The 22,923-nt window shown below is 45.5% G+C and overlaps 1 protein-coding gene across 1 annotated transcript in view; it reads left to right on the top strand.

Moving 5' to 3' along the window:
* The window catches only part of sspo (SCO-spondin), a 358,698-nt gene that overhangs the window by 280,135 nt on the left and 55,640 nt on the right, over positions 1-22,923 (top strand). Inside the window, 4 exon segments of the mRNA XM_052023421.1 lie at positions 952-1,065; positions 3,723-3,871; positions 10,397-10,544; positions 18,185-18,312. Coding sequence (XP_051879381.1) covers positions 952-1,065; positions 3,723-3,871; positions 10,397-10,544; positions 18,185-18,312 — 539 coding nt within the window.

Below are 22,923 nucleotides of genomic sequence, written 5' to 3'. Positions count from 1 at the left end.
TTCTCTCTTCTCTCCTCTTCCATTAGGTAGAAGATACAGGAGCCTGAGGGCACGTACCACCAGACTTAAGGACAGCTTCTACCCCCACTGTGATAAGACTATTGAACGGTTCCCTTATACGATGAGATGGACTATGACCTCACGATCTACCTTGTTGTGACCTTGCACCTTATTGCACTGCACTTTCTCTGTAGCTGTGACACTTTACTCTGTACTCTTATTGTTTTTACCTGTACTACATCAATGCACTCTGTACTAACCCAATGTAATTGCACTGTGTAATGAATTGACCTGTACAATCGGTCTGCAAGACACGTTTTTCACTGTACCTCGGTACAAGTGACAATAATAAACCAATACCAATACCCAACTGAAAGCGAATGTATATACTGAATTACTAAATGAGAGCCTTACATCTGTCTTCTCAAAGGGAGCAGATAAGGTGAGATTATTCTGAGAGAGAGGAGAGTTTCAAGACAGCATATTGACAGAACCGGAAAGTTTACCAATACTAAATGTATTGGCAAGTGAACTCTACCAGATACAATTCATCTGAAAGAGGCCAAGATTAAAAGACAGTCGGACAGATATGTGGATAGGAAAGGTTTAGAAGGATATAGGCCAAGCGCAGACAAATGGGACTAGCACTTGGATGGGCATGTTGGTCAGTATTGTCCAGGTGGGCCGAAGGGCCTGTTTCCATGCTGTTTCACTCTATGACTCTAAGATAGAACTACCAGTGACACCAGTTGGTGGTGAAGAAGAGGTTACTAGGTCATGGCTCAGTTCACAGAATAAGCCAAATAGCCATCAGGAACACCAGCATTTCATCAGGTACATTCTCTGTCCACAGCCAGAAGCTTTCAATAAGAAGTTCCTTGCCTGAATTCCCCCAGTGGTACAGACTCTTAATGTGATAAGAAGTAATTTCAAATTCTCGATATATTTCAGGAGAACTCTGTGAAGACCGAGAAAAAGAGTTTGTATCATGTGCAAATCACTGTCCAAGGACATGTACTGACCTGTGGGACCATGTGCAGTGTCTACAAGGAATGTGCAAACCAGGTACGTCATATATAGCAGTTTAGTACACTATGCAGATGTAGAAGGAATACTGCAGATATATGACAGTAAAACCACAGCCATTGGGTCAGGCGGCATGAAACAGGCCCCTACCCCACCAGATCCACACCAACCATTAAGTACTCATTTACATGAATCTTATTTTAATCTCCCCGCATTCTCATCAAGCCCCCGCAGATTCTACCACCTATCTACTACACCCTAGGAGCAATTTACAGTGGTCAATTAACTTAACAATTCCTACATCTTTGGGATGTGGGAGGAAACCAGACCACCTGGTGGAAACTCATGCTGTCACAAGGAGAATGTGGAAGTTCCACATTCAGCAGAGGTCAGGATTGATCCTGGGTTCCAGTAGTTCTAAGGCAGCAGCTCTACAAGCTGGGCCACTCTCCTGCCCAAAGACATGCTCTGGTATATACAGCACAATTTGTGACTGTATCAGACATACTCAAGGTGGATTTAGACAGTCAGAGCTCACACTAGAACTTTTATAGGTATTGGTATTCACCAAGGTGAAGGATGTGGATGCTAGTAAAATCAGGAAGGAGTTTGTTGATATTTTACAACATGTCAATATTGAGGAGGAGGAGGTTTTGGGTATCTTGAGAAACATTAAGGTGGATAAGTCCCCAGGCCTGATGGAATCTATCCCAGGATACTGAAGGAGTCAAGAGAGACCGCTGGTCCTTGACAGAAATATTTGTATCCTCTCTTGCCACAGGAAAGGTCCCAGAAGGTGGAGAATGTTGTTGCATGTCATTTCAATTCCCTTTCCCATTCCCACACCAACTTGCCCATCTTCACCCTTCTCCACTGCCAGGGTGAGGCCCAACACAAACTAGAGGAAATAGGATAAATGTAGGATTCGTGTAAATGAGCGGTTGATGTCTAGCATGGACTCAATGAGATGAAGAGCCTGTTTCAGTGTTATATTCCTCTATGACTGTCTATGACTCTATCTTCCCCATAATAGCAAACTGGCCTGTAGTTTCCCATTTGTCATCTCCCTTCCTTCTTGAACAAGGGAGACACATTTGTTATTTTGCCTGTTTCTCTGTTGTACAACTCATTGATTAAAGTGTACACTAGTCGCTCACAGCCAATGTGTTATTGAGTTCATTCAAAACAGAGATCAATAGATTCTGGATTTTAAGGAATCATGGGATGTGGGAATGGGGCAGATAGAAGATCAGCCATGATCTTAAGCAATGGTGGAGTGGATTTGAAGGACAGATTCAACAAACAAATTACTGGAGGAACTCAGCAGGTCAGGCAGTATCTGTGGAGGGAAATGGATGGTCTCTCAGTTTCTCCATCTCTGCCGCATCTGTTCTCAAGATGAGCCCTTCCACTCCAGAACAGCTGGTTGATGGAGCCCTCACCCACATCTCCTCTATTTCCCACACTTCTCTCACTCCACCTCCCCCCGACAGAAAAGGGATAGTTCCCTTGGTCCTTGTCTTTCACCCCACCAGTCTACGCATTCAGCACATCATACTTTGAAACATCCGCCAGCTGCAATGGGATCCCGCCACCAGCCACATCTTCCCCTCCCCACCCCTTTCTGCTTTCCACAGGAACCACTCTGTCTGTGACTCCCTGGTTCACTCATCCCTCCTCACCCATCCCTTCCCCTCACCAGGCACTTTCCCTTTCAACTGTAGGAGGTGTAACACCTGTCCCTACACCTCCTCCCTCACCACCATCCAGAGAGCTAAATAGCCCTTCCAAGTGAGCCTGAGATTCACATGCATCTTCTCCAACCTTGTTTATTGTATTTGTTGCTCTCTATGTGACCTCCTCTGCATCAGTGAGACCAAGTGACTGCTTTGCCAAGCACCTGCGCTTCATCTGCCATGGCCGTCTAGAGCTCGAGGCTGCCAGCCATTTTAATTCTCCTCCCCATTCCCACATCGACATGTCTGTCCTCAGCGTCCTCCACTGCCAGGATGAGTCTAAACTCAAACTGGAGGAACAACACCTCCTATTCCACCTCAGTAGTCCACAACCTGACAACGTGAACATTGATTTCTCCAGTTTCAGTTAAACTGCTCCCTCTCTGTCCCTTCTCTGTCCTCTTAATTCACCCAGTTCCTCCTACACCCACTCCAGACCCCATCACCATGTTTCTTTACCCTCCTCCACCCACTCTATTTGCCCATCACCCCCACCAAGCATATTTGATTCCATGCTCCACCTCACTTTCCTACCATCATTTCAGCCCTTTGTTGCCTCCACCAATCACCCTCCAGCCTTTGTTGCTATTTCCCTCCTCCATCTGTCTATCCCCCTCCTCACCTGGATCCACCCATCACTTACCAGCTTTTGCTCCACCCCTTCTCCTCACCTCTTTAACCTGGCTATCTCTCTTCGATCTCTCAGTCCAAATGAATGGTCTCGACCTGAAACATGGACCTTCCATTTCCCTCCACAGATGCTGCCTGACCAGCTGAGTTCCTCCGGCAGTGTGTTTGTTTCTCTAGCTTCCAGCATCTGCAGTCTCCATTGAAGGACTGTTTGGCCCACTCCTGCTTCTGGTTCTTATAGCTGTGTAACATCTTACGCTTTATTAGCTGATAAATGGAGCCTCGGAATTATACCCTAATTTTTTTTTGTCTTTTGACCATGGCTTGCAGGTTGCCGGTGCCCCAGGGGTCAGTTGCTGCAGGATTCCAGCTGTGTATTAGTCTCAGAGTGTCGCTGTGGTCTACCCAGTTCAAACGGCACTGTGGAATATCAGCCAGGAGACAGGATCTTTGTTCCGTGTGGCACCTGGTATGTTGTGGTTTATTGTCCATGTAGAGGATTAAGGATGTAATTGCACTGGAGAGGATGCAGTTGCACGGCACCAGCAAGGCTTTATGTGTGGGAAGTCACAGAGTACTACAGCACAGAAATAGGCCATTCGGCCCATCCAATCCATGCCGACCTGATCTTCTGCCTAGTCCCATCGACCTGCACCCAGGCCATAAACCCTTCCCATCCGTGTACCTATGCAAACCTCTCTCAAATGTTACAATTGAACCCAGATCTACCACTTCCACTGGCAGCTCGTTCCACACTCGCACCACCCTCTGAGTGAAGATGCTCCCCCTCAGATTCCCCTTAAATATTTCACCTTTCACCCTAAACCTTTGACCTCTATTTCTAGTCTCGCCCAACCTTGGGGGAAAAAGCATGTCTGCATTCACCCTAGCTATACCCTTCATAAATTTGTATACCTCTATAAGATCTCCCCTCATTCTCCTGCGCTCCAGGGAATAAAGTCCTAACCTATTCAACCTTTCCCTTTAACTCAGGTCTTCAAGACCCGGCAACATCCATGTAAATTTTCTCTGCACTCTTTCAAGCTTATTGATATCTTTCTTTTAGGTAGGAGACCAGGACTGCACACAATTTGGCCTCACCAACGTCTTGGACAACTTCAACATAACATCCCAACTCCTGTAATCAGTGCCCTGATTTATGAAGGCCAATATGCCAATAGCTCTCTTTACAACCCTATCTGCCTGTGACGCCACTTTCAAGGAACTAAGGATCTGTATCCCCAGGTCCCTCTGTTCTACTGCACACCTTGGAGCCCTACCATTCACTGTGCAAGTCTTACCCTGGTTTGTCCTCCCAAAGTACAACACCTCTCACTTGTGAGCATTAAATTACATCAGCCATTTTTTAGCCAATTTTCCCAGCTAGTCAAGATCACACTGCAAGCTTTGATAGCCTTCCTCGCTGTCCACTACACCCCCAATCTTGGTGTCATCTGCAAATTTGCTGATCCAGTTTATCACATTATCATCTAAATCATTAATATAGATGATAAACAACAACAGACCCAGCACCGATCCCTGTGGCATACCACTAGTCACAGGCCTCCAGTCAGAGAGACAACCATCTACTACCACTCTCTGGCTTCTCCCGCTAAGCCACTGTTGAATCCAGCTGACTACTTCATCCTGAATGCCAAGTGACTTAACCTTCTGGAGCAGCCTCCCATGTGGGACATTGTCAAAGGCCTCGCTAACGTCCATGCAGACAACATCCACTGCCTTCCCCTTATCTACCTTCTTGGTAACCTCCTTGAAGAACTCTGAAGATTGGTTAGACATGACCTACCATGCACAAAGCCATGTTGACTATCCCTAATCAGGCCCTATTTAGCCAAATAATTATATATCCTGTCCCTCAGAATACCTTCCAATAATTTACCACGACTGATGTCAAGCTCACCGGCCTATAGTTTCCCAGTTTATTCTCGAGCCTTTCTTGAACTACAGAACAACATTAGCTAACCTCCAGTCCCCTGGCACCTCACCCAGGTAAGGATATTTTAAATATCTCTGCCAGGGTCCCTGCAATTTCTGCACTAGCCTCCCACAATTTTCGAGGGGATACCTAGAACCATAGAACGATAGAACACTACAACACAGAAAAATAAACCATTCGTCCCTTCTAGTCTGTGCCGAAATGTTATCCCGCTAGTCCCATTTACCTGCACCCAGTCCATAACCCTCCAGACCACTCCCGTCCATGTATCTATCCAATTTATTCTTAAAACTCAAGAGTGAGCCTGCATTTACTACATCAGATGGCAGCCCGTTCCATACTCCCACCACTCTTTAAATGAAGAAGTTCCCCCTAACGTTCCCCCTAAACCTTTCCCCTTTCACCCTAAAGCCATGTCCTCTCGTACTTATCTCTCCTAATCTAGGTGGAAAGAGCCTACTCGCATTAACTCTGTCTATACCCCTCATAATTTTGTAAACCTCTATCAAATCTCCCCTTATTCTTCTGCGCTCCAAAGAATAAAGTTCTAACCTGTTCAATCTTTCCCTGTAACTCAACTCCTGAAGACCCGGCAACATTCTAGTAAATCTCCTCTGCACTCTTTCAATCTTACTGATATCCTTCCTATAGTTAGGTGACCAGAACTGCACGCAATACTCCAAATTTGGCCTCACCAATGTCTTATACAACCTCACCATAACATCCCAACTCCTATACTCAGTACTTTGATTTATGAATGCCAGGATGCTAAAAGCTTTCTTTACAACCCTGTCTACCTGCGATGCCACTTTCAAGGAATTATGTATCTGAACTCCCAGATCCCTTTCTTCCTCCGCACTCCTCAGTGCCCTACCATTTACTGTGTATGTCCTACCTTGATATGTCCTTCCAAAATGCAACACCTCACACTTGTCTGCATTAAATTCCACCTGCCATTTTCTGGCCCATTCTTCCAGTTGGTTCAGATCCCTCTGCAAGCTTTGAAAGCCTTCCTCTCTGTCCACTACGCCTCCAATCCTAGTGTCATCAGCAAACTTGCTGATCCAATTTACTACATTATCATCTAGATCATTGATATAGACAACAAACAACAATGGCCCCAGCACAGATCCCTGAGGCACACCACTAGTCACAGGCCTCCAGTCTGAGAAACAATCATCCACAACCACTCTCTGTCTTCTCCCACACAGCCAATTTCGAATCCAGTTTACAACCTCTCCATGGATACCTAGTGACTGAACCTTATGAACTAACCTCCCATGTGGGACCTTGTCAAAGGCCTTACTAAATTCCATGTAGACAACATCCACAGCCTTTCCTTCATCTACTTTCTTAGTAACCTCCTCGAAAAACTCTACAAGATTCGTTAAACACGATCTGCCACGCACAAAGCCATGCTGACTATCCCTAATCAGCCCTTGGCTGTCCAAATACTTGTATATCCAATCTCTCAGAACACCTTCCAGTAATTTACCCACTACTGATGTCAGGCTCACCGGCCTATAATTACCTGGCTTACTTTTAGAGCCTTTTTTAAACAACGGAACAACATGAGCTTCCCTCCAGTCCTCCAGCACCATACCCATGGCTAAGGACATTTTAAATATATCTGCCAAAGGCCCCTGCAATTTCTACAGTAGTCTCCTTCAATGTCCGAGGAACTATCTTATCTGGCCCAGGGGATTTATCTACCTTTATTCGCTGTAAGGCAGCAAGCACCTCCTCCTCTTTAATCTCTATATGTTCCATGACTCTATTGCTTGTTTCCCTTCCTTCCATATCCACTATGCCCATTTCCTGCGTAAATACTGATGCAAAAAAATTGTTTAAAATCTCCCCCATCTCCTGAGGCTCCACACATAGACGACCGCTCTGATCTTCTCGGGGACTAATTTTGTCCCTCACTATCCTTTTATTCCTCATATACTTGTAGAAACCCTTAGGATTTACCTTCACATTATCTGCCAAAGCAACCTCATGTCTTCTTTTTGGTATTTTCCTACTTTTTCTATACTCTTCAAGTACCTCATTTGTTCCCAGTTGTCTATACCTGCTATACACCTCTCTCTTTTGTGATCAAGGGATCGCCAATATCCCTTGAAAACCAAGGTTCCCGATGTTTTTTAACTTTACCTTTAATCCTGGCAGGAACATGCAAACTCTGTACTCTCACAATTTTGCCTTTAAAGGCCTTCCACTTACTGAGCACATCCTTGCCAGAAAACAACTCATCCCAATCCACTCTTCCTAGCTCCTTTCTCATTTCCACAAAATTGGCCTTTCTCCAATTTAGAACTTCAACTCGAGGACCAGACCTGTCCTTATCCATAAGTAACTTGAAGCTAATGACATTATGGCCACTGGACCCAAAATGCTCCCCTGCACATACTTCTGTCACCTGACCTGTCTGGTTCCCTAATAGGAGATCAAGTATTGCATTCTCTCTCGTTGGTACCTCTATATATTGATTTAGAAAACTTACCTGAACACATTTGACAAATTCCAAGCCATCCAGCCCTTTCACAGTGTGGGAGTCCTAGTCAATATGTGGAATGTTAAAATCCCCTACTATCACAACTTCCTGTTTCTTACATCTGTGTGCTATCTCACTACATATTTGTTCCTCCAATTCTCTCTGACTATTGGCCGGTCTATAATACAACCCTATTAGTGTGGCCACACCTTTCCTGTTCCTCAGCTCCACCCATATGGCCTCTGTAGACGAGCCCTCCAGGCAGTCCTGACTCTGTACAGCTGTGATACTTTCCCTGATTAGTACTGCCACTCCTCCTCTGTCATCCCTCTCCCTCTATCACGTCTGAAACAACGGAACCCCGGGACATTAAGCTGCCAGTCCTGCCCCTCCTGCATCCAAATCTCACTAATAGCAATAATGTCATAATCCCAAGTGTCAATCCACACCCTAAACTCATCTGCCTTACCTGCAATACTCCTTGCACTGAAATAGATGCACCTGAGAACATTTCTATCACGTCTTGCCCTAGGGATTTATCCACCTTCATTTGCCTCAAGACAGCCAGCACCTCCTCTTCCGTAATCTGGAAACAGTCCATGACCTCACAACTCTTTTGCCTCAGTTCTATAGTCTCTGTGTCTGTCTCCAGAGTAAATACAGATGCAAAAGATTCATTTAAGATCTCCCCCATTTCTTTTGGCTCCATAAGACAAGATAAGATATATTTATTACTCACATGTACATTGAAACACACAGTGAAATGCATCTTTTGTGTAGAGTGCTCTGGGGGCAGTCCGCAAGTGTCGCCACGCTTCCGGCGCCAACATAGCATGCCCATAACTTCCTAAACTCTATGCCTTTGGAATGTGGGAGGAAACCAGAGCACCTGGAACAAACCCACGCAGACATGGGGAAAGCATACAAACTCCTTACAGAGAGTGGCCGGAATTGAACCCGGGTCGCTGGCGAGAGAACCATCTACTACACACTGATCTTTAAGAGGAGCAATTTTGTCCCTTGCTATCCTTTTGCTCTTAATATAGCTATAGAAACCCTTGGGATTCTCTTTCACTCTGCCTGCCAGAGCAACCTCATGTCCTCTTTTTTTGCCCCTCCTGATTTCTTTCTTAAGTGTTCCCTTGCATTTCTAATACTCCTCAAGCACCACATTTGATCCTAACTGCCTATACCTGATATGCGCCTCCTTCTTTATCTTTACTAGGGCCTCAATATCCTTCAATAACCAAGGTTCCCTAAACCTGTTAGCCTTGCCTTTTATTCTAACAGGAACATACAGATTCTGTACTCTCAATATTTCACTTTTGAAAGCCTCCCAGTTACCAAGCCTCTCTTTGCCAGAAAACAGCCTATCCCAATCCATACCTGCTGGATCCCTTGTGATGCCATCAAAATTGGCCTTACTCCAATTTTAGAATTTCAACCCAAGTGTGGGAGGTCACAGTTCTGTCTCACAAGTTTGTTTGAGAGTTTGGAGGAGATGACGAAGAGAATTGATGAGGGTAGGGCAGTAGATGTTGTCTACATGGACTGTACATTTGACAAGTCCCTCATGGTAGGCTGGACCAGAAGATTATAAATCATGTGGGATCCATAGGATAGTATGTGTGTATCAGGTGAGGGGCTATCTTATTGCTTACTGTGAGGCCTAGCAATGAATGAAAGGGAGGCAACATATAGCAGAGCAGCTGTTTTGAGAAGGCTGTCTTGAGGTCGAAGTGCTGCTGTTGAGGTCAAAGTGAAAGCTTTGATGAATGGCGGGCTTTGGTGAGGAGAGCGAGCAGCATCAGGGCAGAGCAAGGTAAGATTTTTGTTTGCTTTTCCTTTTCTTGATGCCACTAGTTGCTAGAGTGACTTAGTTTTCCTTCTGTATTTCATATAGCACGGAAATAGGCCCATTGGCCCGACTCATCCATGCCGACCAAGTTGCCAGTCCACACTGATCCTATTCTCCTGCATTTAGCCCATTATCTCTTTCCTATCCATGTATCTATCAAAATGCTTTTTAAACAATGCGATTGTACCCTCCTCTATCACCTCCTCTTACAGCTCATTCAATATACCCACCACCCTCTTGTGTGATTGCTTTCCACCATTCCCCAACAGTACATCTACTCTTTGTTCCAAACTGCTACCCGATTAGTTTAAACCCCTCCCAAAAGCACTGGCAAACCTCCCCATAATAATGCTGGACCACTCCAGTTCAGGTTTACCCATCCAGCTTGTACATGTCCCACCTTCTCCAGAAACTGTCCTAGTCATCCAGAAATTTAAAATCTTCCCTCCTGCACCACATCCTTAGCCACACATTCACTTGACCCGTCCTTCTTTTCCTGTGCTCACTAGCATGTGGCACTGAAGTAATCCATAGATTACAGCCTTGGAGGTCCTGCCCCTTAATCTTCATCTGAGCTCCCTAAATTTATGTTGCAGGATCTCATGTCTCTTTACCCATGTCGTTAGTACCAATATGGACCTCTGGCTCTTCACTGTCCCCCTTTAGAATGGGGTTCTACCTCTTTTATTGAACAGGTGCTGTTTGCTTTTGCAGTGCCTGTGTTAATGGGACATTTGACTGCACTGATTCACACTGCACAGAGCAGAACTCCTGGTCTGTATGGAGCCAATGTTCCAGGAGTTGTGGAGGAGGTCAACGGATTCGCAGTCGTACATGTGGAAGGTCAGGCACATCCTGTGAGGGAGGAACTGTTCAGACAGCAGAGTGCAACCAGATACCTTGCCAAGGTGAGAGGTTAAATCACAACCAAAGGTTGTGCAGGTGCAAAAGTGGTGATGACCAGTGGGGAGGGTAGTAGGCAAAGGCAGTTAGTGCAGGATACCCATCCAAATCTCAGATGTACCGTGTTTGATGCTATTGAGGTAATGGTCTCTCAACCTCTGACTCTAACTATTCATTTATGACCTTGCCCATTTCCATGGTTCCACAAACACATCACCACACTTATCCATGGGGGTGGGAGAGCTAATCTCTCCCTAGCTACCCTTTTGCTCTTAATATATTTATAGAATCTTTTAGGATTTTCTTTTATCTTGTCCGCCAGGGATATCTCATGGACTCTTTTTGCTCTCCTAATTTCTTGTATGTATTCCTACATCCCTTATACTCCTCAAGTGATTCACTTGATCCCAGCTGCCATTACATAACATATGCTTCCTTTTTCCTGACGAAACCCTTCTCATCAACCAAACTTTCCTAATCTTGCCAGCCTTCACTCTAACAGGAACATGCTGACGCTGAACTCTTCCTGTCTCAAATTTTAAAATCGTCCCATTTGCCAGACATCCCTTTACCTATCCGCGAAAGGTGTCTGGTCCAGACAGCATGCTTGGCCAAGTACTAAAGATCTGTGTGGACCAAGTGGCTGGAGTATTTATGGACATATTCGACCTCGCGCTTCTGTGGTCTGAGGTCCCATCTGCTTCATAAAGGCATCTATTGTACCGGATACCTTAGGGTTAGGGTTCGGCTAACCCTAACCCTAACCCTAAGGCAAGACGAATGTGGTGACCTGCCTCAATGACTACCACACAGTAGCACTTACGTCAACCATAATGAAGTGCTTCAAGAGGTTGGTTATGTTGCAAATCAACTGCTGCCTCAGAGATGACCTGGATCCACTTCAATTTGCCTACTGTCACAATAAGTCAAAAGCAGATGCAATTTCTCTGGCTCTTCACTCTGCTCTGGACCATCTGGACAACAGAAACTTGTACATCAGGCTGCAGTTCATTGACGACACCTCAGCGTTCAACACAATCATCCCATCCAAGTTCTTCTTCAAGCTTCAGGACCTGGGCCTTTGCACCTCGCTCTGCAACTGGATCCTTGACTTCCTCATCAGAAGACCTCAATCAGTGAGGATTGGTAACAATATCTCTTCCTCACTGACCATCAAAATGGGTGCACCTCAAGGCTGTGTGCTTAGCCCCCTTCTCTACTCTCTATACGCACGACGGTGTGGCTAAGAAGAGCTCCAATGCCATATACAAATTCGCCGATGACACTACTGCTGTTGGATGAATCACAGGTGGTGATGAGTAAGCTTACTGCAACCTCGTAGGACACCTGGTCGAGTGGTGCTGCAACAACAACTCTCTCTCAACATCAGTAAAACTAAAAGGCTGATTGTTGACTTCAGGAAAGGGAAGGATGACGAACATATGCCAGTCTACATTGGGGGATCGATGGTGGAGAGAGTCAGAAGCATTAGATTCCTGGGTGTTAACATATCAGATGACCCGTCCTGGGCCCAGAACATACAGTAGATGCAATCACAAGGAAAGCGTGCCAGCATCTTTACTCTCTTAAGAGGTTAATGAGGTTCGGCTTGTCACCGAATACTCTCTCAAACTTCAACAGATGTACTGTTGAAAACATCCTGACTGGTTGCATCATAGTCTGGTAAGGCAATTTGAATGTGTAGGAACTTAAAAAGCTGCAGAGAGTAGTGGACTCAGCCCAATACATCGTGGGCACATCCTTCCCCACCATCGGTAGTATCTACAGGGGCCATGCCATCCAGTCGCAGCGACCATTGGGCAGGAGGTACAGAAACAGTCCCACACCACCAGATTCAAGAATAGTTACTTCCCTTCAACTGTTCGGTTTTGGAACCTACTGGCACAATCCTAATCGCAAGAGTTTAGCAATGCTCTAACCTCTTGATCACTTTGAACTAAAATGGACATCGTTTTTTTGTTATAATTGTGTTCTTTCTTGTAAAAATTGTGTTCATGTTTTTCTTGTGAATGCTACATATGATGCTATGTGCCTATGATGCTGCTGCAAGTCAATTTTTTATTGCATCTGTGCATACAAGTAGTGTGCAAGTGACAATAAACTCAGTTGACTTTAACTTTGACCAGCAAATGGCTTCTCCCAAGGACCTTTATAAGAATATTAACAGCAAGAACAGCAAAGTTCGATGATGGAAAAGTGGTGGATGTAGTCTACTTGGACTTTAGCAAGGCTGTTGACAAAGTTCCTCATGAGAGCCTGCTCCAGAAGTAACCATTTGGATTCAACATTGTCTTAGTGGGAGAAGCAGAGTGGTAGTAGATGGTTGTCTCTTTGACTGGAGTCCTGTGACTAGTGGTGTGCCACGGGGATCGGTGCTGGCTCCATTGTTGTTTATCATCCATATTAATGACTTAGATGATGATGATGTGATAAACTGCATCAGCAAATTTGCAGATGACAGCAAGATTGGGGGCATAGTGGACAGCGAGGAAGGATATCAAAGCTTGCAGCGTGATCTTGACCAGCTGGGAGAGTGGGCTGAAAAATCGTAGATGGAATTTAATGCAGACAATGCACTTAATGCAGATTTAATGCAAATACCTCAGGGATCTGTTCTGGGACCTTCCTCTTTGTGATTTTTATAAACGACCTGGATGAGGAAGTAGAGAGGTGGGTTAGTAAGTTTGCAGATGACGCGAAGGTTGGGGGTGTTGTGGATAGTTTGGAGGGCTGTCAGAGGTTACAGAGGGACATAGATAGGATGCAAAGTTGGGCTGAGAAGTGGCAGATGCAGTTCAACCCAGATAAGTGTGAAGTGGTTCATTTTGGTAGGTCAAATATGATGGCAGAATATAGTCTTAATGGTAGGACGCTTGGCAGTGTGGAGGATCAGAGGGATCTTGGGGTCCGAGTCCGTAGGACGCTCAAAGTGGCTGCGCAGGTTGACTCTGTGGTTAAGAAGGTATGTGGTGTATTGTCCTTCATCAATCGGGGAATTGAATTTAGAAGCCGAGAGGTATTGCTGCAGCTATATAGGTCCCTGGTCAGACCCCATTTGGAGTACTGTGCTCAGTTCTGGTTGCCTCACTACAGGAAAGATGTGGAAGGCATAGAGAGGGTGCAGAGGAGATTTACTAGGATACTACCTGGAATGCGGAGCATGCCTTATGAAAGCAGGTTGAGGGAACTCGGTCTTTTCTCCTTGGAGTGACGGAGGTTGAGGGGGCACCTGATAGAGGTGTATAAGATGATGAGAGGTATTGATCGGGTAGATAGTCAGAGGCTTTTCCCCAGGGCTGAAATGGTGGCCGCAAGAGGACATAGGTTTAAGGTGCTGGGGAGTAGGTATAAAGGAGATGTCAGGGGTAAGTTTTTTACTCAGAGAGTGGTGAGTGCATGGAATGGGCTGCCGGCAACGGTGGTGGAGGCTGATGCAATAGGGTCTTTTAAGAGACTGTTGGATAGGTACATGGAGCTGAGAAAAATAGAGGGCTATGGGTAAGCCTAGTAATTTCTAGGGTAGGGACATGTTCAGCACAGCTTTGTGGGCCGAAGGACCTGAATTGTGCTGTAGTTTTTCTATGTTTCTATGTTCTAAGTGTGAGGTTTTGCACTTTGAGAGGACAAACCAGGGTAAGACTTGCAGAGTGATTGGTAGGACTCTGAGGTGTGCAGTAGAACAAAGGGACCTGGGAATACAGATCCTTAGTTCCTTGAAAGTGACATCACAAGTAGATAGAGTTGTAAAGAGAGCTTTTGGCACTTTGGCCTTCATAAATCAGGGCATTGAGTACAGGAGTTGGGATCTTGTGTTGAAGTTGTACAAGACATTGGTGAAGCTGAATTTAGAGTATTGCATGCAGTTCTGGTCACCTTCCTAGAGCACAACAGCACAGAAACAAGCCCTTCGGCTTATCTAGTCCATGCCAGGCCCTTTGGCCCATCTAGTCCATCCCTATCCGAAAGAATGAAAGAGTGCAGAAAAAACTTACAAGGATGTTGCTGGGACCTGAGGACCAGAGTTATAGGGAAAGGTTGAATAGTTAGGAGTTTATTCCATAGAGCGCAGGAGAACGAGAGGAGATCTTATAGAGGTATACAAAATTATGAGGGGTAGAGATAGAGTGAATGCATGCAGGCTTTTTCCCCTCAGGTTGGGTGAGACTAGTCCTGAGAACTAGAGGACATAGGTTTAGGGTGAAGTATTTAAGAGAAATCTGAGGGGGAACTTCTTCACTCAGAGGGTGGTGAGAGTGTGGAACGAGCTGCCAGCGGAAGTGGTGGATGCGGGTTCAATTGTAACAATTAAGAAAAATTTGGATAGGTACGTGGATGGGAGGTGTTTGGAGGGATATGGTCCTAGTGCATGTAGATGGGACTAGGCAGAAGATCAGGTCAGCATGGACTAGATGTGTCGAAGGGCTTGTTTTTTTTGCTGTATTACTCTATGACTTAAGATATCAGGGACAAAGTGTGACCCATGTGGGACCAAAGGCGCATTCTGTGCATTGGAGGATGTGGGCAAGGTCTAAAATAGAACATAGAGAAGTACAGCACAGCAACAGACCCTTTGGCCTACGATGTTGTGCCGAATTAATTAAACTATGCCAAGAGACAATACCAGTGCAAAACTGAGTCCCAGACCAGCCGTCAATTGTGGCAGGCTTTACATTGCTATAATGGGCTACAAAATGGAGTCGGGCAGCATCGCCAACAACAGCATATCCCTTTCCGCTGAACTTAATGCATTCTACGCACGTTTTGAAAAGAAAGGGGATTGGAATGTCACCACCCACCCTGACAGCCTCCAATGCACCTGAACCCACAGTCTTCCAGAGAGTGAACCCATGGAGAGGATCTGGTCTGGATGGTGTCCCTGGCTGTGTCCTTAGATCCTGTGCAGATTAGCTGGCAGGGATATTTGCAGACATTTTTAACCACTCCCTGCTTCAATCTGAGGTTCCCACCTGCTTTAAGAAGACCACTATCATCTCGGTACCTAAGAAAAACAAGGTAACATGCCTTAATGACTACCGCCTGGTGGCTCTGACATCCACCATCGTGAAGTGCTTCAAGTCGCTGGTTATATCACGCATTAACCCTAGCCTCGCAGGCAACCTCGACCCGCTGCAATTCACTTACTGCCGAAATGGGTCTATAGCGGATGCCATCTCTCTGGCCCTACACTCAGCTCTGGGGCACCTGGATAGTAAATACACCTACATTAGACTATTGTTTATTGACTACAGCTCTGCCCTCAATACTGGGCTCAAAACTTCCTTTCACACAGGTGTAGGGATTGTGCAGCATCACTGGTTCTTGATTTTTGAGATCCACTTTTCCTCTTCCTCCATTCTAGCATCCTCATATGAATGAGCACCACTTTTTATGCAGGTATACCAAACAGGAGGATCCAACGTTTGTTGTTCCCATTAGAGTCATAGAGTCATACAGCATGGAAACAGGCCCTTTGGCCCAACTCATCCATGCTGACCAAGATGCCCATCTAAGCTGGTCCCATTTGCCCACATTTGGCCCATATTCCTCTTAACCTTTCCTATCCATATATTTATCCAAATGTCTTTTAAATGTTGTTACTGCACCTGCCTCAACTACTTTCTCTGGCAGCCTGTTCCATATACTCACCACCCTCTGTGTTAAGAAGTTGCCCCTCAGGTCCCTTTTAAATCTTTCACCTCTCACCTTAGACCTTTGCCCTCTCTAGTTTTTGATTCCCTTTCCCTGGGAAAAAGACTGTGTATTCACCCTATCTCTGTCCCTTATGACTTTGTATAAAGTTCACCCCTCAGTCTCCTACGCTCCAGGTTGTTGTTGCGACACCACTCAAACAGCCAATCTGTCTTACTCCTCTGCAGCCTCTCGTGTCTCCAGGCTGCATTGCCCTTGCATGAAGCCAGCACAGATTCAATGAGCTAAATGTTCCCCTTCCATGCTGTAACACGTTGGGATCTGGAATGCAATGACTGTAAGGGCAGTGGAATCGGATTCAAAAGCTACTTTCAAAATCAGATTGTATAAATCCACCTGGATGTGCTCAGTAGTTGAGTTTATTCGAAGTGGAAATGAAGAAATGTTTGGACACTTCAGAATATAGGGATCAGAGGGGCATATGAAGTTCAGGAAAAGTCATGATCTTAGTGAATGGTGGAACTGCCTCTTGTACTGAAAGGCCTATCGAACCATAGAACCATACAGCACAAAACAGGCCCTTTGGCCCACCATGTTGTGCCACCCTCACACTATCTAAACCTTTCCTCCCGCATATCCCTCTATCTCACATTCCTCCATGTGCCTATCCAACAAGCTCTTGAATCTGTCCAATGTATCTGCCTCCACCACCACCCCAGACAGTGCATTCCATGCACCAACCACTCTCTGGGTGAAAAACCTCCCCCTGACATCTCCCCTGAACCTCCCACCCACAACCTTAAAGCCATGCCCCCTCGTCTTGAGCATTGGTGCCCTGGGAAGGAGGCGCTGGCTGTCTACTCTATCTATTCCTCTCAATATTTTATATACCTCTATCATGTCTCCTCTCATCCTCCTCCTTTCCAGTGAATAAAGCCCTAGCACCTTAAGCCTCTCCTCATATTCCATATGCTCTAATCCAGGCAGCATCCTGGTAAATCTCCTCTGCACCCTCTCCAACGCCTCCACATCCTTCCTATAATGCAGCGACCAAAACTGAACACAGTACTCTAAGTGTGGTCTAACTAGAGTTTTGTAAAGCTGCATCATCACTTCGCGGCTCTTAAATTCAATCCCACGATTTATGAAAGCTAACATCCCATAGGCCTTCTTAACTGCTCTATCCACCTGTGAGGCAACTTTCAGTGAACTGTGAATATGAACCCCCAGATCGCTCTGCTCCTCTACACTGCCAAGTACCTTGCCATTTACCTTGTACTCTGCCCTGGAGTTTGTCCTTCCAAAGTGTACCACCTCACACTTCTCCAGATTGAACTCCATCTGCCACTTGTCAGCCCAGTTCTGCATCCTATCAATATCCCTCTGTAAGTTCCGACAGCCCTCCACACTATCCACAACACCGCCGATCTTAGTGTTGTCCGCAAACTTACTAACCCAGCCTTTCATCCCCTCATCTAAGTCATCTATAAATATCACAAAAAGTAGAGGTCCCAGAACCGATCCCTGCGGGACACCACTAGTCACTGCCCTCCAATGTTTCTTGAGAACATAAACATTTGTGGAGTTAATTAGTGAACTTTCAAAGAATGGGTTTTTTAAGGAGGTAACAAAACAAATTGATGAAGGTGAACTTGTGGATGTGGTATATATGGACTTTAAGGTGTTTGACAAGGTTCCCCAGGGTAGGCTCATCCAGGTGTTTATATATAACATCGTGGGCCAAAGGGCCTGTACTGTGCTGTACTGTTCTAACTAACACAGACACAATGGGCTGAATGGCCTCCTATGGTGTGACAGTCTTCGATTGTCCTGCACTAAGTTATGATAGCTTTGTTCCAGTGGTGTTTTACTTTACTGTGGTAGTTTAGCTCTCATGTGTTATTTCCCAGGCTGTCCAGGAAAGCAGATCTTCAGCACCTGTGCCAACATCTGTCCACGTACCTGCTCAGATCTTCAACCTGAAGTGGAATGTCAACAAGAGGACTGCAAACCTGGATGCCTGTGTCCACATGGACAAGTGAGTTTATTTGGCTCAGCCCGTTACTTCCTGGACAGATGGGTCTGGTTCTGTCCCATATGGACGTGAGAATTCCAGGGAACTACAGGCCAGTGAGCCTGGCATCAGCAGTGGAGAAGTTACTGGAGAGAATTTTGAGGAATAGGATCTACCAACATTTGGATAGACAGAGTGAGATTAGGAGGAGTCAGCATGGCTTCGTGCGTGGAAAGTTGTGCTTGATGAATCTTTTGGGTTTTTTTTGAAGAGTTAACCAAAAGAGTAGATGAGGATAGGGCCGTGGATGTTGTCTATTCGGACTTTAGCAAAGCCTTCAACAGAATCCTGCATAGTAAGCTTGTCTGGAAGGTTAGGTCCCATGGAATCCAGGGAGATCTAGTTAGGTGGATTCAAAATTGGCTCAGAGGTAGGAAGCAGCGGGTGGTGGTTGAAGGTCGTTTCTTGGAATGGAGCCAGTGAATAGTGGTGTGCCGCAGGGGTTGGTGTTGGGATCCTTGTTGTTCGTTACTTATATAAATGATTTGGATGCGAATGCACAAGCTTCATCAATAAGTCTGCAGATGACATGAAATTAGGAGGTGTTGTTGATAGTGAAGAAGATTATCGATAAATTACAGGAGGATCTTGATCAGTTACGGAAGTGGGCCAATGAGTGGCAAATGGATTTCAATACAAATAAATGTGAGATGATGCATTTTGGAAAGTCAAACCAGCGTAGGACAATGAATGGTAGGGCACTCGGGAGTATAATGGGACAGAGGGACCTCGGAGTAAAAGTGCGTAAATCATTGCAAGCAGCATCACAGGTAGACAGGGTGGTGAAAAAGGTGTTTAGCATGCTGGCCTTCATCAATCAGGGCACTGAGTAGAGGGATTGGGACATTATGTTGCAGTTAATATATGCTGTCGTTGAGGCCACACTTGGAATAATTGGTCGCCTATTGTAGAAAAGACGTGGTTAAATTGGAAAGAGTGCAGAGAAGATTTACAGAGATGTTTCCAGGACTAGAGGGCCTGAGTTATAGGGAAAGGTCAGCAAGGCTCGGTCTTTATTCCTTGGAACATGGAAGAATGAGGGGTGACCTCATAGAAGTGTTTAAAATTATGAGGGGCATAGATAAGATGGATAGTAACAGTCTTTTTCCCAGGGTAGAGGAGTCCAAAACTAGAGGACATAGGTTTAGGGTGAGAGGGGAAAGATTTAAAAGAGACCTGAGGAGCAACTTTATGCAGTATATGGAACAAGCTGCCAGAGGAAGTGGGTGAGGCAGGTACAATAGTATCATTTAAGAAGCACTTAGATAGGTACATGGAGGGGCAGGGTTTCAAGGGATATGAGCCGAACACAGGAAATTGGGACCATCAAACACCCATTTACACGAATTCAAAATTATTCTCCCCACATTCCCATAAACTACCCCCCCACCCCCACCACCACCAAACCACCACCTACCCAGTTTCCACCACTTACCTACACATTTGGGGCAACTTACCGTGATCAATTAACCTGCAAGTCTTTGAGATGTGGGAGGAAACCAGAGCACTTGGGGGAAACCCACATGGCCACAGGAATAAAACCACACAGATAGCACTGGAGGTCAGGACTGGGTGATAAAAGCTGTGAGGCAGCAGCTCTACTGGCTGCACCACTATGCTATCCCATCTATCCTGCCCAGTCCCTTAAAAGTTGTGTATGTTTTAACGAGGTTACCTTTCATTCTTCTAAACTCCAGAGATGTAGGCCAAATCTGCTTAATCTCGTCTCATATGACAAACCTTCCACACCAGGAATAAGTCCAGTGAAACTTTGCAGGTATTTCTTTTCAGAGAGTCAGACCTGTACACAATTTTACACATTCAATCTCACCAAGGCAATACATAGAAAGCAGCCAACATAATAAAAGACCCCTCCCACCCCAGTCATTCTCTCTACTGCCCCCTTCCATCAGGCAGAAGATGCAAAAGCTTGAAAACTTGTACCACCAGTCTCAAGGACAACATCCATCTCATTATTATAAGACTCTTGAACGGAATTCATGAAAGCTAAAAATGAACTCCTAATCTCGCGATCCACCTTGTCATGGCCCTTACGGTTATCTACCTATCTGCACTGCACTTTCTCCATAACTGTAACACTATATTCTGCATTCTGTTATCGTTCTTCCTGTTGCACTACCTCAATGTAGTTACGTTTGCAAGGATCTGCAAATCAAAGCTTTTAGCTGTATCTCAGTATATAGAACATAGAAAATTATAGCACAGTACAGGCCCTTTAGCCTACGATGTTGTGCCGACATTTTATCCTGCTCTAAGATCTATCCAACCCTTCCCTCCCACATAGCCCTCCATTTTTCTATCATTCATGTGGCTATCTAAGAGTTTCTTAAATGTCCCTAAGGTAACTGTCTCCACCACCTCTGCCGGCAGTGCGTTCCATGCACCCACCACTCTCTGTGTGAAAAAAACTTACCTCTGACATCCCCCCGACACCTTCCTCCAATCACCTTAAAATTATGCCCCTCATTTTAGCCATTTTCGCTCTGGGAAAAAGTTTCTGACTGTCCATTCGATCTATGCCTCTTATCATCTCGTACGCCTCTTATCATCTTGTACACCTCTATCAAATCACCTCTCATCCTCCTTCTCTCCAAAGAGAAAAGCCCTAGCTCGCTCAACCTATCCTCATAAGACATGCTCTCCAATCCAGGCAGCATCCTGGTAAATCTCCTCTGCGCCCTCTCTAAAGCTTCCATATCCTTCCTATAATGAGGTGACCAGAACTGAACACAATACTCCAAGCTTTATAGGGCTGCAACATTACCTGTCAGCTCTTGAACTTAATACCCGGACTAATGAAGGGCAACACAGCATATGTCTTCTTAACAACCCTATCGACCTGCATGGCAACCTTGAGGGATCTATGGACGTGGACCCCAAGATCCCTGTGTTCCTCCACACTGCAAAGAGTCCTGCCATTAACCGTGTATTCTGCCTCAAATTCGATCTTCCAAACCGTATCACTTTTCCGGGTTGAACTCCATCTGCCACTTCTCAGCCCAGCTCTGCATCTCATCAATGTCCTGTTGTAACCTACAGTAACCTTCTACACTATCCACAACACCACCAACCTTCATGTCATCTGCATACTTACTAACCCACCCTTCCTCATCTTCATCCAAGTCATTTATAAAAATCACAAAGAGCAGGAGTCCCAGAACAAATCCCTGCGGAACACCACTGGTCATCAACCTCCAGTCAGAATACACTCCATCTACCACCACCCTCTGTCTTCTATGGGTGAGCTAATTCTGAATCCACACAGCCAGGTTTCCCTGGATCCCATGCCGCCTGACTTTCTGAATGAGCCTTCCTTGAGGAACCTTACCAAATGCCTAACTGAAGTCCAGGTACACCACACCCACTGCTCGACCTTCATCAATGTGCTTTGTCACATCCTCAAAGAATTCAGTCAGGCTCATGAGGCATGACCCCTCCCCTCACAAAGCCATGCTGACTATCCCTAATCAGCCTATGCTTCTCCAAATGACTATAAATCCTGTCTCTAAGAATCTTCTCCAGTAATTTGCCCACCACTGAAGTAAGACTCACTTATCTATAATTCCCAGGATTATCCCAACTCCCATTCTTGAAGAAAGGAACAACATTTGCCACCCTCCAATCATCTGGCACTATTCCTGTAGCCAGTGACGATGCAGAGATCATTGCCAAAGGCACAGCAATCTCTTCCCTCGCTACCTGTTATAACCTTGGATATATCCTGTCCAGCCCTGGTGACTTATCTATCCTAATGTTTTTCAAAAGTTCCAGCACATCCTCTTTCCTCATGTCAACATGCCCTAGTGTATCAGCCATCCTCACAAACATCAAGGTCTCTCTTACTGGTGAATACTGAAGCAAAGTATTCATTAAAGACCTCCCCTATCTCTTCCGACCAGGCACGTTTCCTCTTTTATCCTTGATTGGTCCTACCCTCACTCTAGTCATCCTCCTATTCTTCACATGTTACTCACCAAGGCCTTCTCGTGCCCCATTCTAGCTCTCCTAAGTCCATTCTTAAGCTCCCTCTTGGCTATCTTGTAACTCTCCAGAGCCCTGTCTGAAACATGATTTCGAAATCTTAGGTAAGCTCATTCAGAAAGTCAGGAGGCATGGGATCCATGGAAACTTGGCCGATTTGATTCAGAATTGGCTCACCCACAGAAGACAGAGAGTGGTTATAGATTGAGCATATTCTGCCAAGAGGCCGGTGACCAGTGGTGTTCCGCAGGGATCTGTTCTGGGACCCCTGCTCTTTGTGATTTTTATAAATGACTTGGATGAAGATGAGGAAGGGTGGGTTAGTAAGTTTGCTGATGACATAAAGGTGGTGTTGCGCATAGTGTAGGAAGTTGCTGTAGATTACAACAAGACATGATAGGATGCAGACCTGGGCTGTGAAGTGGCAGATAGAGTTCAACCCAGAAAAGTGTGAAGTGATACACTTCGGAAGATCGAATTTGAAGGCAGAATACAAAGTTAATGGCAGGACTCTCAGCAGTGTGGAGGACAGAGGGATCTTGGGGTCCATGTACATAGATCCCTCAAGTTTGC

This window comes from Pristis pectinata, chromosome 9 (assembly GCF_009764475.1).
Source record: "Pristis pectinata isolate sPriPec2 chromosome 9, sPriPec2.1.pri, whole genome shotgun sequence".
NCBI classification, from domain to species: Eukaryota; Metazoa; Chordata; class Chondrichthyes; order Rhinopristiformes; family Pristidae; genus Pristis; species Pristis pectinata.
The sequence above is the reverse complement of the archived record's forward strand: the minus strand, read 5'-3'. Positions and strand labels throughout refer to the sequence as shown.